This window comes from Haemorhous mexicanus, chromosome 7, assembly GCF_027477595.1.
Source record: "Haemorhous mexicanus isolate bHaeMex1 chromosome 7, bHaeMex1.pri, whole genome shotgun sequence".
Lineage (NCBI taxonomy): Eukaryota > Metazoa > Chordata > Aves > Passeriformes > Fringillidae > Haemorhous > Haemorhous mexicanus.
In genome coordinates, this window is record NC_082347.1 from 20,031,275 (window position 1) to 20,052,743 (window position 21,469).

The 21,469-nt window shown below is 36.3% G+C and overlaps 1 protein-coding gene across 16 annotated transcripts in view; it reads left to right on the forward strand.

Annotated features, from left to right (window-relative positions):
- Window positions 1–21,469, forward strand: part of KCNMA1 (potassium calcium-activated channel subfamily M alpha 1) — a 420,823-nt gene that overhangs the window by 257,052 nt on the left and 142,302 nt on the right. For 13 of the 16 annotated variants that reach the window (XM_059851299.1, XM_059851302.1, XM_059851301.1 and 10 more), the window contains 4 exons: window positions 13,175–13,250; window positions 17,974–18,049; window positions 19,313–19,483; window positions 21,134–21,225. In XM_059851299.1, coding sequence (XP_059707282.1) covers window positions 13,175–13,250; window positions 17,974–18,049; window positions 19,313–19,483; window positions 21,134–21,225 — 415 coding nt within the window. Of the gene's footprint in view, window positions 1–13,174; window positions 13,251–17,973; window positions 18,050–19,312; window positions 19,484–21,133; window positions 21,226–21,324; window positions 21,417–21,469 lie in introns of all 16 variants that reach the window. The other 3 variants (XM_059851294.1, XM_059851310.1, XM_059851308.1) reach the window with 1 other exon arrangement.

Below are 21,469 nucleotides of genomic sequence, written 5' to 3' on the forward strand. Positions count from 1 at the left end.
GGGAACTTTTTTGTTGCTTTTCTTAGTTTCTTCTGTTCAGGGAACTTTTTAATTTGTAATGTTGCTAAAGAAGATGCTGCTAAACTTGGGAGTGCATTTTTGTTTCATTCAGGCATTTAGTTTTTAATTGTTTGTGTAAAAGTACATTGTATTTATAAATTTTATGTAGTTATTAAAGATTTTTTTCTAAATCTATCTAGTGAACTTCTCTGCTTTGATATGTATAAAGGGATATGAAGTGAAAAAAATTGTTTTCTTGGTATTTTAGGTTTCAGATATCTAAGCTTAACTTGTCTTCAAAATAATTGCATTTACCAGAAGCAGGTTTTCCTATGATATCTACCCAGATGCACTTTGATTCAAAAGCTGAATGCTGGAAAAGCAGCATATTTAACGTCATAATTTTGTTTGTTGCTAGTAAATATATAGCATGGGGCAAATAAAAAAAAAAAAGAGAATGATGCATCTTTTAATTTAAAAATAGTATTAAAACTTAGAAAAATGAGGGCTTCTACTTAAGTAAAACTGCTATAAAACTTTCTTTCCAAAGCTATTTTCTTATTGCAGTTTTAGGTGACTTATCCAGGGAAATTATTTTGCCATCTTTTAATATCACCTTTTATAAAGTAAGGCAGATGGAACTGTGCTACATGGACAGGTTTAGTACACAGAATTTACTTTGTTAGGCATTATCCTTCAAGGAGTGCTGGTTTTATTCAAAACAGTAATATTGGAGCATCACTGTGGATGTTTAGCTGAAATGAATGGGCTGTCTATTATCTCAAGTGTGAAGTTCAATTCTAAGAGGTTTTGCATTAAAGTTGGGATATCTAGCAACCATAATCTTCATAATCAAAAGTAAATTGTTGTAGTCCCTTAGAAGCACAGATGACTGAGAGCAAAATGCTTTTTGAGATTTCTGAGATACTCAAAACTCTCCAGTCATTAGTTCTCCATTATCACATAGTTACTCTTCTTCTCTGTAGAAATTATCTGTCAGCTTTGTTGTCTTCCTAATTGCCGATTGTGTTTTTCTTTGATCAGCCCCACACCATGTAGAACTTTTTCCTACAAAACTGAAGGGGTTTTTGTGTATGGGTGAGCTCATGGTGCACTACAGAGCTACACTGGTGCCTTTCCAACTCCTGTGCAGCCAGCAGTTAATGCCAGTCTCATTCATCCACCCTGCAGCCCCTTGGCCATCCAAAGTGTCATTTGCTTGAAGACAGGGAGTAATTGCAGCTGGCACTAGGCTTGGGGGTGTGGATCATAGCTGCAGAGCCCAGCAGAAGGTCTTTTTTTGCTGAGAGCTAGCTGGAATATTTGTAGCCAATTAGAGCACTGACACTGCATGTTGAAAGTGAAGTGAGGATTATTTTCAATTTTAACAGTTTGCTCAATTTTACTTAATTCTGTTCTGGGATTCTTTTCTCTGAAGTTAGTCAAGTATTGATTGCAGTGCTGTGACAGCAGAAGAGAGAATCACAGCAAGATAAATGTAAAATCTTAATATGATGTGAATACCTTCCACAACCTTCACATTTGTTATTTTTTTTTTCTTTTTCAAAATGCTGCCTTTGAAAAAATCTTTCCTATTCAACATTCTTCTTCCGTGATACCAAAACTCCTAAGTCCTGGAGGGGTTCTTACCAATGTATGTTAGGGCTGCTGTAGGTAATAGGTGTAAAAGTTCAATTTTTAATTACGAACAGAAGTGATTAGTTAATTATGTAAGTAAAAGAATTCAAATTATTTTATTAGTGAATATTAAAATTTGTGTTGTAGATATATAATTTATATATATTTTATGCGATTTCATTATTTGAAATTTAGATACTTTTTAAAGCACAGTAATGAAGTGTTTCTTAATGGCTAACATGGCTGGGACAATGCTAACTTTGAAGAAAAAGTTATTTTCATAGTGGCTAGTGTGCAGGCAATAAATCATGATGGTGTGGCATCAGTGAACATCTGAGTTTCTACATGTGTAATACTTTCTTTCCTATAGAGGCAAAGTGCAGATATCAGCACTGTAAAAGCAGAAACATCTGGAAATATCATCTGAATTCTTTCATGTTCACTCTCACCTGGGAAATTAATCTAGAGAAAATTGTGTATCATTGCATGTGGGGCACATCCTGTAAGAAATATGCTGCATTCAGTGGAAAATAGCCAATGACACATAGATTTGTGGAACAGAGTCTTCTAGGAAAATTTCAGACACCTACTTTACTAGGCACTGGCTCTAATCTACTCTGATAGTGCTCAGAAATTTCCCTATCTTCTCTTATTGATTGGGTAACATCTGCCTTTAAGGGAAAGCATTTCTGTGTGCCTGAAAATGCAAGAGTTTTCTTCTCAGTAGGCAGAGCACAGATTTCCTGTCTAATGTGAATTTGAAGAGAAGAGTTTTAAATGCTCCTTCCTTTACTGTCTTTATTCTTGACTCACTCTTAGTGATAAATTGACACTTGCAGTTCTCAGACCTCATATTTAAACATGATGCACTGCTGAGGAGGTGATTGGGGTGAAATAAGGGATGCTGAAACATGGTGCATGGATCTGTACAACAGTTGTGTTTGCAAAAAGAAAGACACCATAATCTTTAATTTCTGTGGAATTTTATGACTAAATTCTTAATCCTACAGCTGGTCTGAAATAATCTGTTTATTGTTTGTACAATATAAATTTGCACAATATGCAAGGAATCATTCTGTACATTGAGTAAAAGGCTATTGCATCACCAGAACAAGCATAAATATTTTTTGAATATTTGTCATTCATCTGGTCAGAAAATAGAATCAATGTTTTTTGCACCTGGATCATAATCACATACAGAATTTTGTGATGTATCATTTTCTCATAATTAATCTGTATGTATCTGCTCATTTCCATTCTTTAACTATTTCCTTTGTGCAACTCAAAGGCTAAAGAGGCTCGCTGAAGAGGATGCATTATATCATGCCAGTAGATTAGAAGTGAAATACTTGACTCCTTGTCAAGCCCTATTTCATAGTATGCTCATTGTTTCTTTGGCAGTTCTGGCCTGTGCCTTGTGACTCACGGGAGCAAAGACAGGCAGAATTGCAAGGCTTTTTTTAAATCAACCTCCTGCAGCATGAGTCAGGCTTTAGATCTGGCCTTTGCCCTTCCTTTGTCTTTGTTCTTATCATTTGTTCTGCCCTATGGTTGCAGCCTCTCAAAATAGCATATTCCTGATTTTAGTGCAATTTGTTCCTGATGAATGCCAGGGAAAATTATATAAGATGCTAACTTGTGATTTTTCAGGAAGGGAAGCCTCTTTATATTGAGTTGTAATGGTCACTTTAGAAAGCAACCCCCAAATTTCCAACCTCCTGTGCCACCTTCTTTGCAATATTAGCTTGCTGAGGTTTAACCTCTTATTTCAAAGGCCATTTTGGTTTTAGTAGCACCATCAGTAAAGTGTTCAATTAATAATTTTCTCCCCAAATCAAAGAATTAAGAAAGGCATATTTTCCATTTATTTTGAACATGGACTCACAGTATCTGGAAAGGATTACACAAATGAATTATTAAAAAAATAGAAAAATAAGAGTTGAATAAATTCTTTGCCTTCTTAACTCTCTTTTACCCACTAGGTCAATATGAATATTGGTTATTCTTCCCTTCATAGTTTCAATCTTATGTTAAAAATGGCACCAACTTGGGTCACTTTGGTCGAATAATGCTTCTTTTGTAATATAAAATGTTTACAAGTTACTGCTCCCTGGTTTTATGCAAGATCTGCTCTTCATTTACTGCTGGCTATATCTGTGCTTGGTTTATGGAATATGACACAGTTGTTGCCTGAAGTGGTGTAAAGCAGGAAAGTGAATGTTTACATATTGAGTGACTGGTTTTATTCTTGCTAATGCCAAGCTTTCTGAAAATGGTTTAATAGCTTAAGACTTTGAGACTAGGAGATAAAAACTAAATAATGCAACTACATGCATTTTCTCTGGAACTTGAGATTGGATTGTAAATTTACCTTTTAAATAATTTAGTGAGAATAATGAGTGGTAAATTCTTGGCAGAATGAGCATTATCCTGGTTTTGTCATAATCCATAGATGTTTCTGCAAAGCTGTACTAAAAAGTAGTTGTTGACCAACCTGTAGAGCTTTTAAATCCAGACATAGCAGGTTATTTTTTCTTTTCTCTGAATAATACTTTTACCATTTTTTAAATAGCAGCAATGAAAATTTTATGGGCCATTTTGTGTACAGCAAATGGCTTTTACATTGTCATTTCAGAAGTAGCAATTTGAAAGAGAGGAAAGGTAGCATGTGGAAAATTCTGTGTTCACTTATTGTAGATTAAAAATAAATTTTCAAGGAGAGAATTGTCACAGGATATAACATAGATATTTTTCTCTGCAGCAGGTTTCTTCTTGGCATGTTTCCTTGTGTTTTTTTGCAGGTTGAGGTTTTAAGCACAACTGTATGCAAATAGTATCCCACAAAAGCACAGCAAACCCATCACCCATGTCTAACCTGTGTTTTAAAGGACAATAATTTGATACTCACTTCCATCCACTACATTGGTTTTCCAAGGCAGGCTCTAATATTCCCTTGCTCTCCTTCAAGATGATATAGCAAGTACCTAGTCCCTGCACAGCCAAAGGTAAAGCAGAGCTTAGCTGCTGACAAGTCCTACTTTCTTCTCCTGCACATTTAAGCTTAATAGCTTCACATTTGGGTGGACTTTGAAACAAGCTGTCATTTAATTATAGCAGTACTTCCATAATATGTAAATCTATTTTTATGACAAGTTCAAGGAAGGTCATGGAGCGATGTCCTTCAAGGGTATGCTTCTGTAGAAAACATGAAAAACGTCACTTCTTAATAGTTTGGATTCATTGAAGGCAAAATGGGTTGGTAAAAGTCATTCTAGAGCTCTTTATAACACAGTGTTTGTTGATGAGTTTGGATGAAATACTTCTTAGCAGACTGCAGACATTTCAGGTACTGCTGATAACGCAGGGTTTAGGAGTTTTAGGTCTACCTCAGACCAGGAGGTCAAGGACCGTGTCCTTCACAGGGGTGGGAAACAGTGATATTCTACTGATGGCACCTTCATGTGCTTAATTGGACTCCAGACCTTCACTCAGATGCTCATCTAAGCTAGAATACCAAAGAATACCTAGAATACCTATTTTTCTGGATAACTGAAAAAAAATTAGTCTACAGAGAACAATTTTCTACAATCTAATTTTACATCTAATATAAAGAAAATTGGCCAAGTAATAGATTGATATTATAGATGCTAGTAAACTGTAAATGTCACTGGAACAAAGAAGCTGTCTTGAGTAATTGGTTGTAGATCAAAATACTAAAAAAATAATAATTTGGACAGCAGAAATGTCTGCACAGGAAAGTAATACCAGCAGCTTTGTGTGGCTGGCTGTGATGCTGAAGAATGCTTCTCAGCACGATATGCCATCATCCTGCTGCTGCTCAAATTTATATAGATTTCTTTAAACTTGTTGAGCAGGTTTATTTTAGATTTAATCCTAGTTTGTGCCATTTAATTTATCTTTTCAAATTTTGACGTATGCAACAGATTAAGCAGTGCACCAAAAAAAAAACTGATAAAAATCTGGCTATGCCAGGAAGCTGAGGAGTTAAAAGAATACTGTCAAATTGTTAAAACCAAAATAATAGGTTATGTAAACTAAACAGCTTGGCTCTTGCTATTTATTTCTTAGGTCCTGTTTTCCTTTAGAGACATTCCAGGCTTTCAAGGTAAATGGATTCTATACCCAAACATTTGCTGTACTAAGTATAAAGTACACTAATGATAGGTTTAAAATTAGATAATAATAAGATTATAATACTAGTCAAAAGGACATAAAGAAAGAGAAGAAAATAGTGATCCATATATGGTAAAAAGTTAAGTAGGACATGCATTCAGTTTGAGCTGTACAAGATGTGATTAGTGACACAGATAAGTACTACCCCATTCAAATCTTTTCAGTTGGAGAGGAATGATTCAAGTGCTCAGAGATAAGTCTTGGATGTTTGTCAGCATGCAGACCTGGACCCCATCCCTACAGACTCAGTGGAACCTGGCTGTTGTGACCAGTGGAACATAACCAGGTTGTTTGTAAGAACGTAGTGTTAAAGGCTACAATGCAAAGGACTCACAGATGTAGTTTGCTTCACTATCTGCTTGTTACTTATAATTTGAAATTTTTGTGTACTACAATCCCCTTTTATTTGGCAGTCCACCCCTTAATAACATTTCCAAAATGCTTTGAAATCCCATGTATTTCATATAAGTGCATGGTGCAGCCTATTTTTGTATCTGCTTTGCATTGTGCTCCAGATGGCATTGCTATATTTGTGGGTCTTCTGAGGCCAAAAACAAGGGGGAAAAAAGGAAAAGAAAAAAGAAACTATAAGCATATTCCTCAAAATGAAGATAGCTTTACACAATGAAGTTTGTGTATTATGCTCAAAGCAGGAAAATTCATGAAGAAAATCTATCATATGTAATGGAAGATGATGATTACTTTTAATTTGTAGAGCTTTATCCCCTGAATGAAGTGGTAGTTGACTGAAAAAAACTCCAGTTTTGTGAATATTCATAGACCAAGTCTGCTTGAGAGAGCTATGGACTCTATTCTTTTTACTTATGCTTGATAGCTAAATTGTTTTGTTTTGAATTCTTTTTCCTTCAGTAAGATACTGTGATTAACTGGGGTTGGAGGAAGGGTTGTTGTGGTTATTTGTTGGAGGTTTTTTAATTTCATCTGGGATAAATCCTGTAAGAGTTGGCTGATTATATGACCTCTGCTTTCTGCATACTAACTTTAACTTAGGATGCAGAAAGAAAACAGACGTGAACTTGCTAAAGAAACTAATACACATTAAACAATTCCCTTTATGTATATCTATTATAAGAACTATATTCTTTGCTGGAGTACTTGTTCATTCCAAGTGAACAGCATCATGTTTGTGGGTTTTGAATCACTGGGTGTGGTTCTTTGATGTATCTGAAAGAAGCTTATGTGGTAATATCCGGATAGAAGATGGCTTTTAAGCTCTAATACATCTCGGATCAGAGGAGCATCTGCACTGCCTGCTTGCTTCTGTGATTTGTTCTGCCTATCCACTTTGTGATATCCTGTTTTGTCAAGCTGAGTTTTGTATTTGAATTCACTCTGTTCACGGAAATGAACTAGATTATACTGAATTATCTTTTGATAACAACCAGTAAAGGGGAACTTTATCTTGTGTCCAGTTAAACAAGTCTGCTCCCAAAGAGAAGTTCTGTTAAAGAAAGGACTCTGAGCTGTCTCTCCGTGTTGATACTGAGTTAGCAAAAGGAAGGGTGAATCTGTGACCATCTTTGCTGTTAGTGAATGCTGTGACTGAGGACCGCATCACAGTACTTCCTTGCAGTGCTTCTGGAGCTGAAGATACAGTCATGATTCCCAGCAAGATTTTAGTCTACCACAACCCTTCTGGGGGCACGCGTACAGAAACGTACAAAAGTACTAGAAGGCGTAAAAAATCTCATGGAGAATTGTTCAAAAATGGATATCGTGTCAAACCTGGGCATAATATCCCCGAAAAGGAAGAGCAGCGCACTTTGCGAAACTCCTTGGTGTCTTGTTATAGGGTCGGCTCGTACTGGGGTAAGGTCCAGCTCTGAACTTTCTCCTCAGAACTGTAGTTTGTTATGCTGTCTCTGGTGCTAGTATTACTGTATCTTCTAAAAAAGATACTCTGTTTTATTTTTCAACTTCAAAAAAAAGCTGCAGTGTTCCAGTTGCTTTGTCGGAAGAATTTTTTCCCGAACTTATGCAGTGTACTCCTCTCTCCCCAGCAAAGGGGTTCATTGTTCACCTAAAACCAAATAATCCAGTCTTTATTGCAGGATGGAATGTAATATTCTGCACTGTTGGTGTTATTAAGAAATTTTGTTTGAAACTGCTGTCACTTAAAAGGTGTAATAGCAAGTCGAAGGAATGTGCAGCAGAAAGATTTATTCTAAAGTTGGTTGTAGTTTTACTGTCCTGGTCATAGAGCATTGATTTTTTTCATGCCGCAGGCATTTCCCCCCACTTGTACTGTTGCATAACAGAGGTGGGGAAATGTTTAAAAATATTTTTTTCTGGGTTGGTTCCAAAGAATGAAAGATCCTTTTCCTCCCATTCTATTTCTTCTTGTCTTTTTTCTTTGAGCTTTCGTTTTCAAGCCTATCTACAGGGAGTAAGATCTCAGAAAATTCTGCTGCACTCTGTGAAGATGTTCTGAATGGGATTATTTTGCATCCTAAGAATTATCCCTCCATCCTGTGTCTCAAAAATGGTTCCTAAATATGGATTCTGGGATTTTTTTTTCTGACTTCAGTAAACTGTGTGGTCTTAATGAAATCTAGGTTGGAAGTAGCCATTGATAGCTTTGATGAAGATGCTGTTCTGATAAGTGGGTGAATGCTTTGTCAGGAATAGAAGTGTTAAACAGAATCTCTGTATATTGAACCCTTACACCAATATTTTGGATATACTATTGTCTATTAGAAAAAGAAATAAGCAGCCTAAGGCAGTAAGATGGGGATTACCTATCTCATTGGTGAGAAACAGAGTAGTGCTTGGTGCTGTTCTTGTTGATTGACCTCTCTTGTTAAATGAAGCAATATCCCAATTCCTGTTTCTATTTATTAGAATCTCATTTAAATCGTATAAGTGTACTTGTCATGATTTCCTTGCCTTTCCCTTTAAAGGATTAAAATGGGAAATTTCCTTTTTTCTGGGTGAGTTGGGGGAGGGGGGTGGGTTGGGGTTTAAAACCTATAGCTAATCCTGGTTGCCTCTGTATATTAATCCAGTGGAAAGCATCAGTTCAGCAGAGAGAGTACAAAACTGTCTGACAGACAGGAAAATACCCTATTGTCTTTAAAGTCAAATAAAGCTCTAAATAATACTGTTTATTTTGCTGTAGACTGAATAGGTAAAATAACTTTCTACTTTAATTGAGTTGCTACTGGCACATAGTTAATTGGCCGTGTCAGGATCACTCTTCTGTTCTAAAGAATCCATCCATTTTGCTGGGTCCTTAGTAAAGAATCAGAAAAAAGTACTCCTGCTATATTCTAGATGTAGCCTGGTAGCTCAGCACAGCATATTCTTCCTGTTGAACAAAGAATTGATTTCTTTAAAACTGATTTCCGGGGTTTTTGGCCATATGCAGCCTTTCCTGGTGACCATTTTTTACAGATTTTAGGTTGAACACCATGATATGAAGTAATATTACACATGTATTTCATACTTTTAGTGTACTTTGAAAACAGTCTGTTTGCTGCACAGGCAACACAGTAGCTAAACAAATATTTTTGCAGTAAGAAAGTAATCCTGTGGAAGAACTGAAGGTTTATTTGAATCATCATACCTACAACTCAGATTATTTTACTAGAGGCAAAAACTATTGACTGAAACACTTTGTCTCATATTGTTTAAGGAGTCTGTTCACATTGTTTATAATTATAAAAGTTTTTCTGGTCTTGATATCTCTGAATATCTTAGCTTTGTTCTGGATATTGTGGCTGAAATGAACTCCAAATCTTAAGCATATTTTAGTCATCCATTTAGAAGCAGAAGACTGAGAAACTCAAGAAGTCCTTCTTTTATTTTATCTGTGTATTTTTTCTTTTAGTAGAAATTTTTGGGGTTAATTAAATATTTTGGTGCTTTTTTGGTGTATAATTTGTAGTATAGCATATTCTATTCTATTCTTATCAGATCCCATAAGAAAATTCAAATGTAAAACTCTTTGCCAAGAAAAAGTTAAGTTACATGATGGAGACAAAGTGGCAAGCACTTCTTGAGCATTCTGTTTAGCAGTTTACAATTAACTTTAGCAGACAGGGTTCATGAAATGTGCAAGATTAGAATGGACTTCACTGTAATTCATAGGAAACCTACAATTTATCAACTCTTGGTTATATAATTTAAATGTAAAACAGTTTTGTAGGTATTTCATAAGAGAAGAAATTATTCTCTACTTGTATAAAACACATTCCCAAATTGTGTTAAGGAAAGAGAGCTGTATACATTTGTATCTGTAGCTGAAAGAGCTTTGGGAAAGGGGAAATTTTTGTCAGTACTCCTTGTACTGAATTTTCCTTTCTATTTTTGATGCATAAGCAAATATCAGCTGTTCCTGTTCTCGGTAAGGGGTAGACCTGAAAGTGCTAATGTGGTCTCCGTTGTGAGACAGGGGTTTGAGTGCACCCTGAGCAAGCGTGCAGAAAGCAAGCTGAGTGTGCAGTTGGCATGCCTGAGGGGATGGGATGCCAGGCAGAAGGACCTGGACAAGTTTGAGAAGTGGGTCTGTGGGAACCTCCTCAGGCCCAACAAGGCCAAGTACAGGGTCCTGCAGTTGGCTTGGGGCCACCCCCAGTGTCAGCCCAGGCTGGGTGAGGATCGGGTGGAGAGCAGCCCCTGCAGAGGGTTGGGGGTACTTATAGATGAGGAGCTGGACATGAGCCAGCAATGGGAATTTGCAGCCCAGAAAGCCAGCTGTGTGCTGGGCTGTCCAAAGCAGCATGGGCAGCAGGGCAAGGGAGGAAATTCTACCCTGTTCTCTATTCTTGTGGTCCCCACCTGCAGCTGTGCATCCAGCTCTGGGGCCCTCAGCACAAAAAGGGGGATGCAAGACCTCTCCATGAGTAAAGGCTGAGAGTTGGAGCTGTTCAGCCTGGAGGAAAGAGGGATTTGGGGAGACCTTATTGTGGCCTTTCAGTGCCTGGAGGGAGCAGACTTTTTAACAGAACCTGCTGCAATAGAAGAAAGGGCAATGGTTTCAGTATAACAGAAGGTTGTGTAGAATACAGATAAGGAATTTTTTACAATGAGCATGGTGAAACACTGGAACAGGTTGCCCAGAGAGGTGGTAGATGCCCCAACCTTGCAAACATTCAAGGTCAAGCAAGAGAGGGCTCTGAGAAACCTGATCTAGGTGCTCATTGCAGGGATGGTTGGGCAAGATGACCTTGAAAATTCCTCTGTAGCCAAACTATTGTATGATTCTGTGAAAATCATGTAAAATGCCTGTTTGTGCCTAGGAAATTTCAGGATACTGGAAAGAATTAATTTGCCATGTAATAATTCCTTTGGCTTTTATAATTGAAAGCCAGCCCTTTTTTTGTAGTTAAAATGTCCAAGCAAACTCTCTAGTGTTTTGGTTTTGGTTTTTTTTCCTATTCCTTCTATTCTCTGAAGGAAATTTTTAAAAATTGTGTGGGCTGCAGCAAATGCAGGACTTCACCTATAATGATTTTCTTTTTCCATAAAAAACACATTCAACCCATAGTATCTTTCATCTGTCATTTGATGTCTCGACTATTAAAATATAACTTAATCCTTATAAGGGTTTGTAGATAGAGCTTTTATTGCTAACTTAGATGTTTCTCAAGTTTCTTTTTGAAACATAGCAATGTTTTGGTCTTACCATTAGCTTCAGATGCAGTGCAAAACATTTTAGAGGTAGGGTTTTTTTCACTCCAGCCATTTTTCATAAAAGTTTATAGGGAGTGGAGTGAGTAAAGCAGCTGGTTGAAAAAGAGCTGTAAGGTTTGTGATTGCTAGTAAGGATCCTCTCCTTCCCTGTCTAACCACATCTCTTTGGATAGGAGTAACAACTGTGGGAACTCCTGGAAGTGAAACAGAGGGATGTGTCTCTCACACTTTCAGCAATAGGATCCAAAGTTATCTTTCTCTAATTGCAAATGTATCTGACATTTAGCATTATTACGCTTCATTTTATTGCTTTTCATTTAGGTCTCTGAACCCGTTTAGCAAGTTGTGATTAATTTTCTGACTTTACCCACAGTCAGTAAAGAAAAAGAAACTTTATATCCGTATAATAGACAGGAGTGTCATTTAACACTAAGGAGTCTTAACAAGGCAAAATATAAGAGCAAATATTTTATTTAACAAATTTCCAATAATACTGCAGGAACAACTTCTCGATTTAAACACATCTTGCCACATGCACCTTTGTGCTTGAGGGGAACCACTTATTCCAGTGAGATGATGAAAGTTGTGACCAGTTTAAATGTTTGCCAGGATCAGTATTTCCTTAAGTTTCTAGAAATAAAAAGTGGTTTCCTGAGCTGGAGTTGGATGAAATAGATGTCAATAAAGAGAGTCTCTGAGAAGAAGCTGTCTTGACCTTCCTGTAACAGTTGCAATACACAACTTTTATGTAACTCCTGGCTGTACTGTCTAACAAAAATTTTCCTTCATGCTTTACTTTAATTTTATAAGCTGTGCATATGTACAGTACAGAGTGTACTTTCATTCATATGCCAAAGATCTGCAGCCAAATCATTTACTATCAGCATAAGACTCTTTTAATAATTTAAGCCCTTAATCTTCTCGATTAGTTTCTCTTGCACACACACTCTTTGTCTTAGTGACTTTTTAGTTGTCTGGAAATTGCTATGCACGCAGTCTGATTTCAACATAAAAATGCTATTTATTTGTAAAGATGGTTTCTAAAAATACTGATATGTAATGTATTCCTATAGTTATAGGCTGATGGAAAGAATTACAGTAAATTTGCCATTTTTAAGAGAAAAAGTGTGATTTCTCTGTTTTCCTGCATGAGGTTTTTGAAATGAGAGTGGAGATAGAGAGCATTATTACTATGAAAGATTTTACGTCATTAAGATTTACCAAATTTAATCAGGCATATACAGTCTACTTTATCCAGGTTATCAGATCTCTTGCCCATGATCTGTTATTTTTCACTAAGCAACGTGGGAGCTTGGAGGACTGAGATATTTCAGACCTGCCTGTGTCTTTGACAGCCTGAAAGAGAAGGACATGTGCGCTGCACCTGCCAACAGAAATCTCAGTGAGGTTTTTCCCCCTTAGCTTTCAGCCTGTGTGTCTCCTTCCATTACTTCCTACATAAAATTAACACCTTCTGGTAGGATAAACCTGTTCTTAGGGAAATAAATTTAAAGCAATTTGAAAAATACCTGTTAAGGATCTTTGAACAATTAAACATGGAAGAGCATTTCAAAGGTATTTGACATTTTGTATGTTACCTCTGTTGATTTAATTGATCACTGTCATTGTTATATGCTGCTACAACTTGAATTATTCTTTACTAAAACTTTGTTTTCTTTTACTGCAGGTTTAAGATTTTTAAGAGCCCTTAGACTGATACAATTTTCAGAAATCTTGCAGTTTCTGAATATACTTAAAACAAGGTAAGACTTTTTCTTACATGCTGATTTAGTTGCATCGGTGACAGAATGCAAATGGCTTTGATTTGGGGCCCTAGTAACATATGATTTTCTGTTCTGGAAAAAGCCCCGCACTTGTTGCCTGTTCTTTAAGCCTTTTCTCTGCTGATGAATGATTTGCCAGTGTCAGCACCTTTTGCTATGTGATCATTTCAATTGATGCATTGTTAGGTTTGAAATACTGAGCAAGGTTATGTGTTGATAAATGAAAAGCAGAATGATTTACATCGTACTTTGTGCTGATTAAACATTGCTTCTTTTCATGTAATTAGTCCATGTTCTGCTGTCTTGAAAAAACTGAAATCAAAATTCATTCAAAAGTATAAGTTAAAAAGTATTTTGAGGAATTCTCGTTGTGGCTCTTCCAGTTTTTTTGAACTGAGCATCTTTTTTTCACAAAACCATTAAATTTACACTGAGCCATCTTTATATTGTGTTCATTATCCTTAGTATTTTTTCCCTATAATAATTAAAATACTCCAATTAACCTTCTGGCTTACTGCTTCTTTGGCCTATTGATACATCAATGTTGTGCAGGAAAAGCACGATTTTGGACTAAAGATCATTTTGAAGGAAATAAAGAGGAACCTTGCCATGCCTTGCAGTTGAAGACACATTGTTTTTCATCATTCTCTAAAATGCTCCGGGGGAAGTACTGAACTCAGCTTCCAATAATTACTGTAAAATCAATTCCATTTTGAAAACTTGCCCTCTCTGCACCAGTTGCTATAGATCTGTGAGGGCTTTATCTGGAGGTAAATCCATTTCTTGCTGTGATAATTTGTAGCAATAGGAAAGTAGGTACTGAAATTTGCACAGATTCACAGTAAACAGCTGTTTCTTCAACCTTTTAACCTTGAAACTATTCTCTGTACTGTAAAATTCTTACACTGTCTGTTTTTAGTTGTGTTACTGGAAGGAAGCCAATTCTGGTCAAACAAAGACATCAAAGAATGTAAGGTGAAGTGCCATAGGTCAGAATTCTCATTATGGGAAAGGAGAATAAGATTTAACATGCAGAACATCCCTGTCATAAGAAATGGCAGTCAGTAGAGAAGCCCCATAAACTCAAAGATTTTGGATAAAAGCTAATAGCCCCTTCAGTACTGGGGAAATTGTGAAATTCCAGATCCATAAATGTGCATTAATCACATTCAAGGGGCTCAGAGCTGGTTTATTTAAGATTGACCTGTTCATTGAAGTAGCCTTTTTCTGGGGCAGAATTTACTCTTACATTAGATATCATAATCTCTGTGGTATTTATACAACTGCCAAAATATCTTAAACCTCAAATGTTGATTAGTGAAAGCCTGTAAAGCAAAACTTTCTTATATGAATGTTTCAGTTAAGTCAGTTAATTCGTCCTTAGCAGTTCATCACTAACATCATTTATTTAACTGCAAAATTGTCACTGCCTCAAAACAGTTTTTTATGTCTCTCCCTGTTCCTGGTATTGCAACAGAAAGTCATGTCTGCTCTCTTTATTGTCTTACTTAATAACCTGAAATGACCTGAATAATTTGGAATGTCAGTAATGTTCACAAAACATTTTTTTTTAATGGATGTGTCAAATTAAAACAAATTAACAGAATGCAATTTGTTTTAGGAGAGTTTCTAGTTACACCTGACATAAATTTGATTGTCTAAGTGCTTGGGATTTCTTTTAATGTCTTGTATGAGTTTAGCTTTTAGAAAGCAACAAGCTAGAAAGTTCATTTATTACTGCTACCTTGAATGAGAAATTTTCATATTTTCAGTGTGTTCTGAAGTACCACCAGAACTGCAGTTCATGTGCTGTGCACACATTTTCTATTACAGAACCAGAATGCTCTTTAATTGAGAGCTTCTGGTAATGAATTATTTTGCTTCCTAAAAAATAAAGTGTGCAGAGCCCTTGTGATTAATGGAGAATCTTTAAAATTTTGTACAAGTTAGAGCAGTTAAACTACTAGTTTCAATAAATCTAGTATTATTTAAATAAAATTTACTTCCCTAAATTCAGTCAATTATTTCAATTACATACTCTGGCCTTAGACCTGTATTATTACTTTAAAGGCTTATACTGTATTGTATGCTTTTGGCCTGCTACTGCAACATTATTTTGCTCAGGGATGGCAAAAAATCTTCTACAATTAAGATATTTTGGCATTTTTTGCAGTCCACTTCAAAGGTTTTATTGAAATTTTTGACATTTTAGGAATTTTGTGAACCTAAAGACCAAGAGTCACTGACAGAATTTGAATTGTTAAATTGGGATAGAAAATTCAGTTTATCATTACTAGCTCTGAAATTAAAGTAGGGAAAAAAAAGTACTTTTTATTATTTAAAAATTCAGCAAAATAAAAGAATTCTTTGTTTGAGGTGATATGTATTTATATGAAAAAGGTATGGAACTAATTTGACCTAGGCATTTCAGTGCATTTGTCATTAATAAAAAATAACAACTGAGAAGATGAGAAACTGATGGGGTACACTGGGCAATGCTGTGGTTTTAATATTTAGTGCAATTGCAGGGAAATTTTCTCCTCCTTTTTTCTTTTCTCCAGTAAATAAAAACATTTACTGTTATCTGTAAAAGAAAATTACTCCTGAAATTATTGACTGAGATATGAGGATTAAAGGGACATGTATTATTTACACAGTGAGCAGAAGGGCCATTCCAAAAACTGGAATCCAGTGAAAGAAGCTGCACAGGGCAAAACCAGAGGCAGAAGGAGACTAGCAAAGTGTTAGGTGATTATTAGAATATCTGGAAAAAGAAAAAAAAGCTAAATATATTTGAAAAGATCCTGTAAGATAAAGCTAAAGCAAAATTTTACATTGGCATTTTAAAAGACTGTACTCTGCCAAGGACCCGTTTGTTTCCCTAATTTGAAATTAAATGTATTTCACTCAAGATTTTTTGTTCCCATGTTTTATGAAATTGAATTCTACAGTTTTCAGATGAAAAATTTCTCTCCTTCATTGTTTTCTGATATTTTTCAAAAAATCTGCAGGGGCTTAGGCAGGGCTCACAGTAAGGGATTTTGCACAGATGTTGGAAAGAGCTTAAAGAGGGAGAAAATGTTTATGACTAATCCTTCATCTATATTTAGACTCTGGCAGAAACACAGGGAGTATTTCATAAAGGACAGACAAGGCACAGTGTTTAATAAATCTTCAAAAATAAAATGTACCAAACAAGTCATGTAAATAGTTACTATTAATGGGTGTTACAGTGATATGAAGAGACCAGCAGACACATCATTTTTATCGGGAACATCTCGTGTTCTAAGCTCAGGTGAAGGACGATGTTCAGCCTTTGATAATGGAGCTTTGCATCAGCATCACTCCTATGATTTTGTTTAATTTAGGAACCCATTGGTTAGGGTCCTGTGCTGTAAATGAATGTTGCCACTAAGAAAATGGGGACCTTAATCAACCCTAGTTTAAGAAAGAGAGAAATGGGGAATATATATTGATGTTGGTGAACACTAAGGACAAGACTGCTGATATGCTATTTCATTTTTGAATGCAGTATTCATTTTGTCTGTCATATTACCTGGTCATATTCTATATCTTGTGCTCCCATATGTCTACTAACTGTAACTTTTAAACATATCTTTTAAGGATCTGTACTGGTTAATTTTACAGGTTATTTTGTTCAGAAAATGATGCCTTTTTATGGTCCTCAAAGTGGTTATAAACAGAATCATTAATTCTACCACAAAATTACTACTGCTAACACTGATAGTGAATTTTTTTCAATTTTTATAGTTTTTAATGTATTGCTTTATGGATAATAGTGGGGTCTTTTCTGAGGTGTTACCTTCTTATAAATATTTGCAAAAACAAGAATGGGTAAGATTGTTTAAACACAGTCATATATGGACAGCAGTTCCTTGTATTTCTGCTGAATATCCTTCTTGGGACATTTGATTTTTGTGAGAAGAGGGGGAGCAGGTTTTATTTGTATTTCCTCCAGAAGGTTTAAAGTATGGTGTTTTCCTGCAAAACTGACTAAAGGTCCTTGTTTCAAAAATCCCTTCTGGCTAGAACAGGGAAAATACTACTCAGTGCGACTAAAAAGCATTTGCAGATTTTTTGGTAGGTTTAAATTATGCTTTTTTCTTTTTCTAGAGAAAAATGTGACTGTGAAGTATGAAATACTCTTATTTCATGTGAATTTTCCCTAAAGAGTTCCATATAAGTTCATGCAAGCAGAATAATATGAAAAATACTTAGGACTTTACACAGGAATTGTGAAATACCTTTGTTCTTTAATTCAAGAATCAATTTTCTCATGTATTTTTTATGTATTTATGTGTGAACAATTCTGAGTGTATAGCAGTGAAAAATGAAGAGGTGAGTGTACTGAGAGGCAACCAGATTACGTGTGAAAAAGCATTATTTATTTCTATTAGTTTGTTTTTGACTACTGATCTAGCTAAGATTTCTGTTTGTTTTTCTGCTCTCATACACTGGGACTTTTTTTTCAAGCTATCTAAATTACAAAAATGTGAACTCTCCAAAGGAAAAATAATACCTATTATACATAAACTTTTGAATAAGTTTTTTTTAGGGAGTCTTTCTTTTGGGAAATAATCATCAGGTTCTTGAGTCTAAAGTTTGCAGTTGTATAGAGGTACCTATAAAAAATATGTGACAAATTCTAGTCTAAGCTCTTATTTGCTTTGTTTATTTCCAGTAATTCCATCAAGCTAGTGAATCTGTGCTCTATATTTATCAGCACGTGGCTGACAGCAGCTGGGTTCATACATTTGGTGAGTGCATTTGCAAACACTTCATTGACTTTTTCTCACGGACCGCGGGCTCCAAGCTGCTTTACTGCTGGCAGCGCGCTGCTCTCGTAGCGCCGTACCCCGTCGGTAGAGTGCAATCAGGAGGCGTGCCGGCTCTCCGGATTAAAGAGGCATGCCAGATCCCCGCAATAGCGAGGCGTGCCAGCTCCCCGCAATCAGGAGGCATGCCATCTCTCCGGAGTAAGGAGGCATGCAATCTCCCCGCAGCAGGAGGCGTGCCCCGCGTTGCGGCTTGCCCTGCTCTCGGAGGAGGCGCGGCGGGGCTCTGTCCGTCCGTGCCCCGGCCGAGCAGCAGGGGGCGGTGTTCGCCTGGGAAGGCCCCGGCCAGCCGGGCTCGGTCCGGAGCGGCTCCGCTGCAAAGCCGCATCCAGCTGGGCAGGATCACATTCCAATTCCTTCTTTTCTTGCGGTATCAGTCGTCTAGTGTTCGCCCTTATAAAGATGCACAGAGGTTTTTGAGTGTTTTCATTTATGATGTATTTCTCATTCACGTAGAACCGTATTTTTACACTCCTCTGGGCAAGTGTAGCATTCCAATCTAAAAACAATACCTTTTTTTCTGGTTTTTACCTAACAGAGCACAACACCCCTTAAATACTGCATCAAGACCAAGGGAATGCTGTTTTCTGGGATTTGGAAATTTTTTTCCCTTTGTTTTTCAGCAAAAGCTTTACTATTCTACTGTAGGAATACACAAACTTCAACTCTTTAATGTGGAACAAATTTTAGATGGTACACTCCTTTCCCACTGACAAATTTCAGTGGTTGGCTTTTTGAAAAAGTAATAGCATTCTACTAAAGGTGGAATGCCTTCAATAGCTGCATAATCTTTAAAAACAAAAACATTGAGCAGTGTAATTGCATTAAAAGTAAGATTTACTCTGGAAATATTCTGAACACATTTTTGTTAAATGAACTTACCTAACTACACGAGTAAGTTACATTACTTAGTGGTGCCTGGAAAAGATATTTCCCATAAATAATCTGGGTAGCAAGGCTGTATATACTGGCAAAAGAACTGCAGTGCTCTGTTTGGCACAGGGTCAGGTTCTGTATTTGATGAAAATAAATCACAGGAAAGGATTCAGAGTTTTATATTATATGCCAAAGTATATATCTATATATACACACAGGCACATGCATATATGGGTAGAGTTAATTTGGGGTTTATTAGAGTCAGTTATAATTAATATAATTCATTATATGTTTTCTTGTACATTGTAGGTGGAGAACTCAGGGGATCCATGGGAAAATTTCCAAAATAACCAACCCCTAACATACTGGGAATGTGTTTATTTGCTGATGGTTACAATGTCCACTGTTGGCTATGGAGATGTTTATGCAAAAACAACCCTTGGTCGCCTTTTCATGGTCTTCTTCATCCTTGGGGGATTGGTAAAAATTCTTCTTTATGTTCTTCATAATACTCCAGTTTCCTTAAAACTTGATCCTCTATATCTCAATGTTGTAATTAACGGAACAATATCTGGCTTATTAAACTAAAATTAATTAGAAAACATTAAAGTATGTTTAATATTCATTTTTTCCTGTAGATTAATATTTTGGCAGAGCTTGTCAAATTAGTCCAGAATTAGTACGGAATTAGAATTTTTCTAATCCATTTAAATGATTAATGCATGTGAATACATTAAGTGCCTTGATATTTCAACATAGAATGTTATGTGTAGTCCTCTACTTCTTAGTGACTGACTGTAGAGCATTTCTGGAGGTTGCTATTGATATTTAAAGGCACTTTGCGGTTTCAGAGGTCCTACCCACCCTTCTGTGTTCCTCCCCAGAATTCCAACAAACACTGTGGCTTTGGACTGCCTTAAAGAGCCGATTGCCTGATCCAGATGATGGCAAACCACATTCCCTTTCATTTCAAACATCCTTTCATGTCATGTAGTACAATTTTAGCTCAGAATTTATCACATAACCATAACCAGTGTCCTTTTATATCAGCAATTTCTCATGTTCTTTGTCCTCTATGTAAATAGCACCCAAGTTACTATTTGTCTTGCCATCTTTTCCATTTGTTGTCAGTGCTAGTAATATTATTACACCTGGTGCAATGTTCCCTAAACTAGCCAAGTTTATTTTGGTATTTACCTTGCAGAAGGTAAATGCTGTGCGGATGACCCGTAATGTCTGTCGTTCCCTTACACACACACACGTGTGTATTGTTACTTTAGTCTCATCCATTGGTTTCACATATGCATACATCTCACAGATGTGGTGTGTGTATAACCAATGCTATGAATGCCATATATTAGACACACAGAGATATGTATGAGCATTACATACATGCATTCTCATCTCTGTTTATTGACATGTGAAGACAAAGATCATGTCAAATGGCAGTAGCTCTTCGAAGTATCCAGCCACAAAGAAGCTGTTTGTTGGACAAAACATGGCAGAATAGTTTTTATTTTCTCCTCAAAACCTTTTTTCTATCACGTGTTATTCCAATCCTTCTAAACCCAAGAACTTTTGGAAAAGTTTTTTTGGGGGGCAGGAGGGGTTGATTTTCTTGTTTCTTGATGGGGACAAAACCCCTGATTTAATCTTGTTTTTGTCTTCTTATAAATTCTTAAAATGGGGGAAGAGTCTGTATTTTAAAACAGAAATGTAACAATAATGATAGTACTTGGCTTTGGTTTTTTTACAGTGGGGCTTGGATAGGTTTTTTTCCCCCCCTCCCCTCTTCAGGAAGAAATAGACATAACTGTTTTTTGTGGTTAGATACCAGTTTGAAATAATTTTGTTCTTGTTTTGTTTTACGTGTCCATTTTTCCTCTTTTGACCATTTTCTTTATTTATAAGGTGTGTACCTTCTCCAAGACCAACTTTTACATTGAGCCCTCTTCTTTTGTTTGATAAGAAATTTTTTTTTGTTTTTATTTTCTTTTTAAACAACTGCATAGATCTAATTCTTTTGCATTTTCAGATCTTAAAAATATATATCTTCTGAAAATATTCATCATCCCCCTTTCTTTGGCCTCTCTTTTTAGTCTTTTCTTCTGTCTCCTATCTTCTTCTTAGGCCATGTTTGCCAGCTACGTCCCTGAAATCATAGAGTTAATAGGAAACCGCAAGAAATATGGTGGTTCCTATAGTGCGGTTAGTGGAAGAAAGTAAGTATCCCAAGAGGCTCTGCTGCCTCTGCTGCAGTAGAACACTCTCTGCATGCCATTTTCTTTTTTTTTTTTTGTGTTTTTGTTTCATGCATGTAGGCAATGTTTGCTCGCTACGTGCCAGAAATTGCTGCTCTCATCCTTAATCGGAAGAAATACGGCGGAACTTTTAACTCAACCCGAGGCAGAAAGTAAGTCCAAAAAGACCAGGTGTGGTTGTGGGACTCTAAAGAGCCCCTGAAGG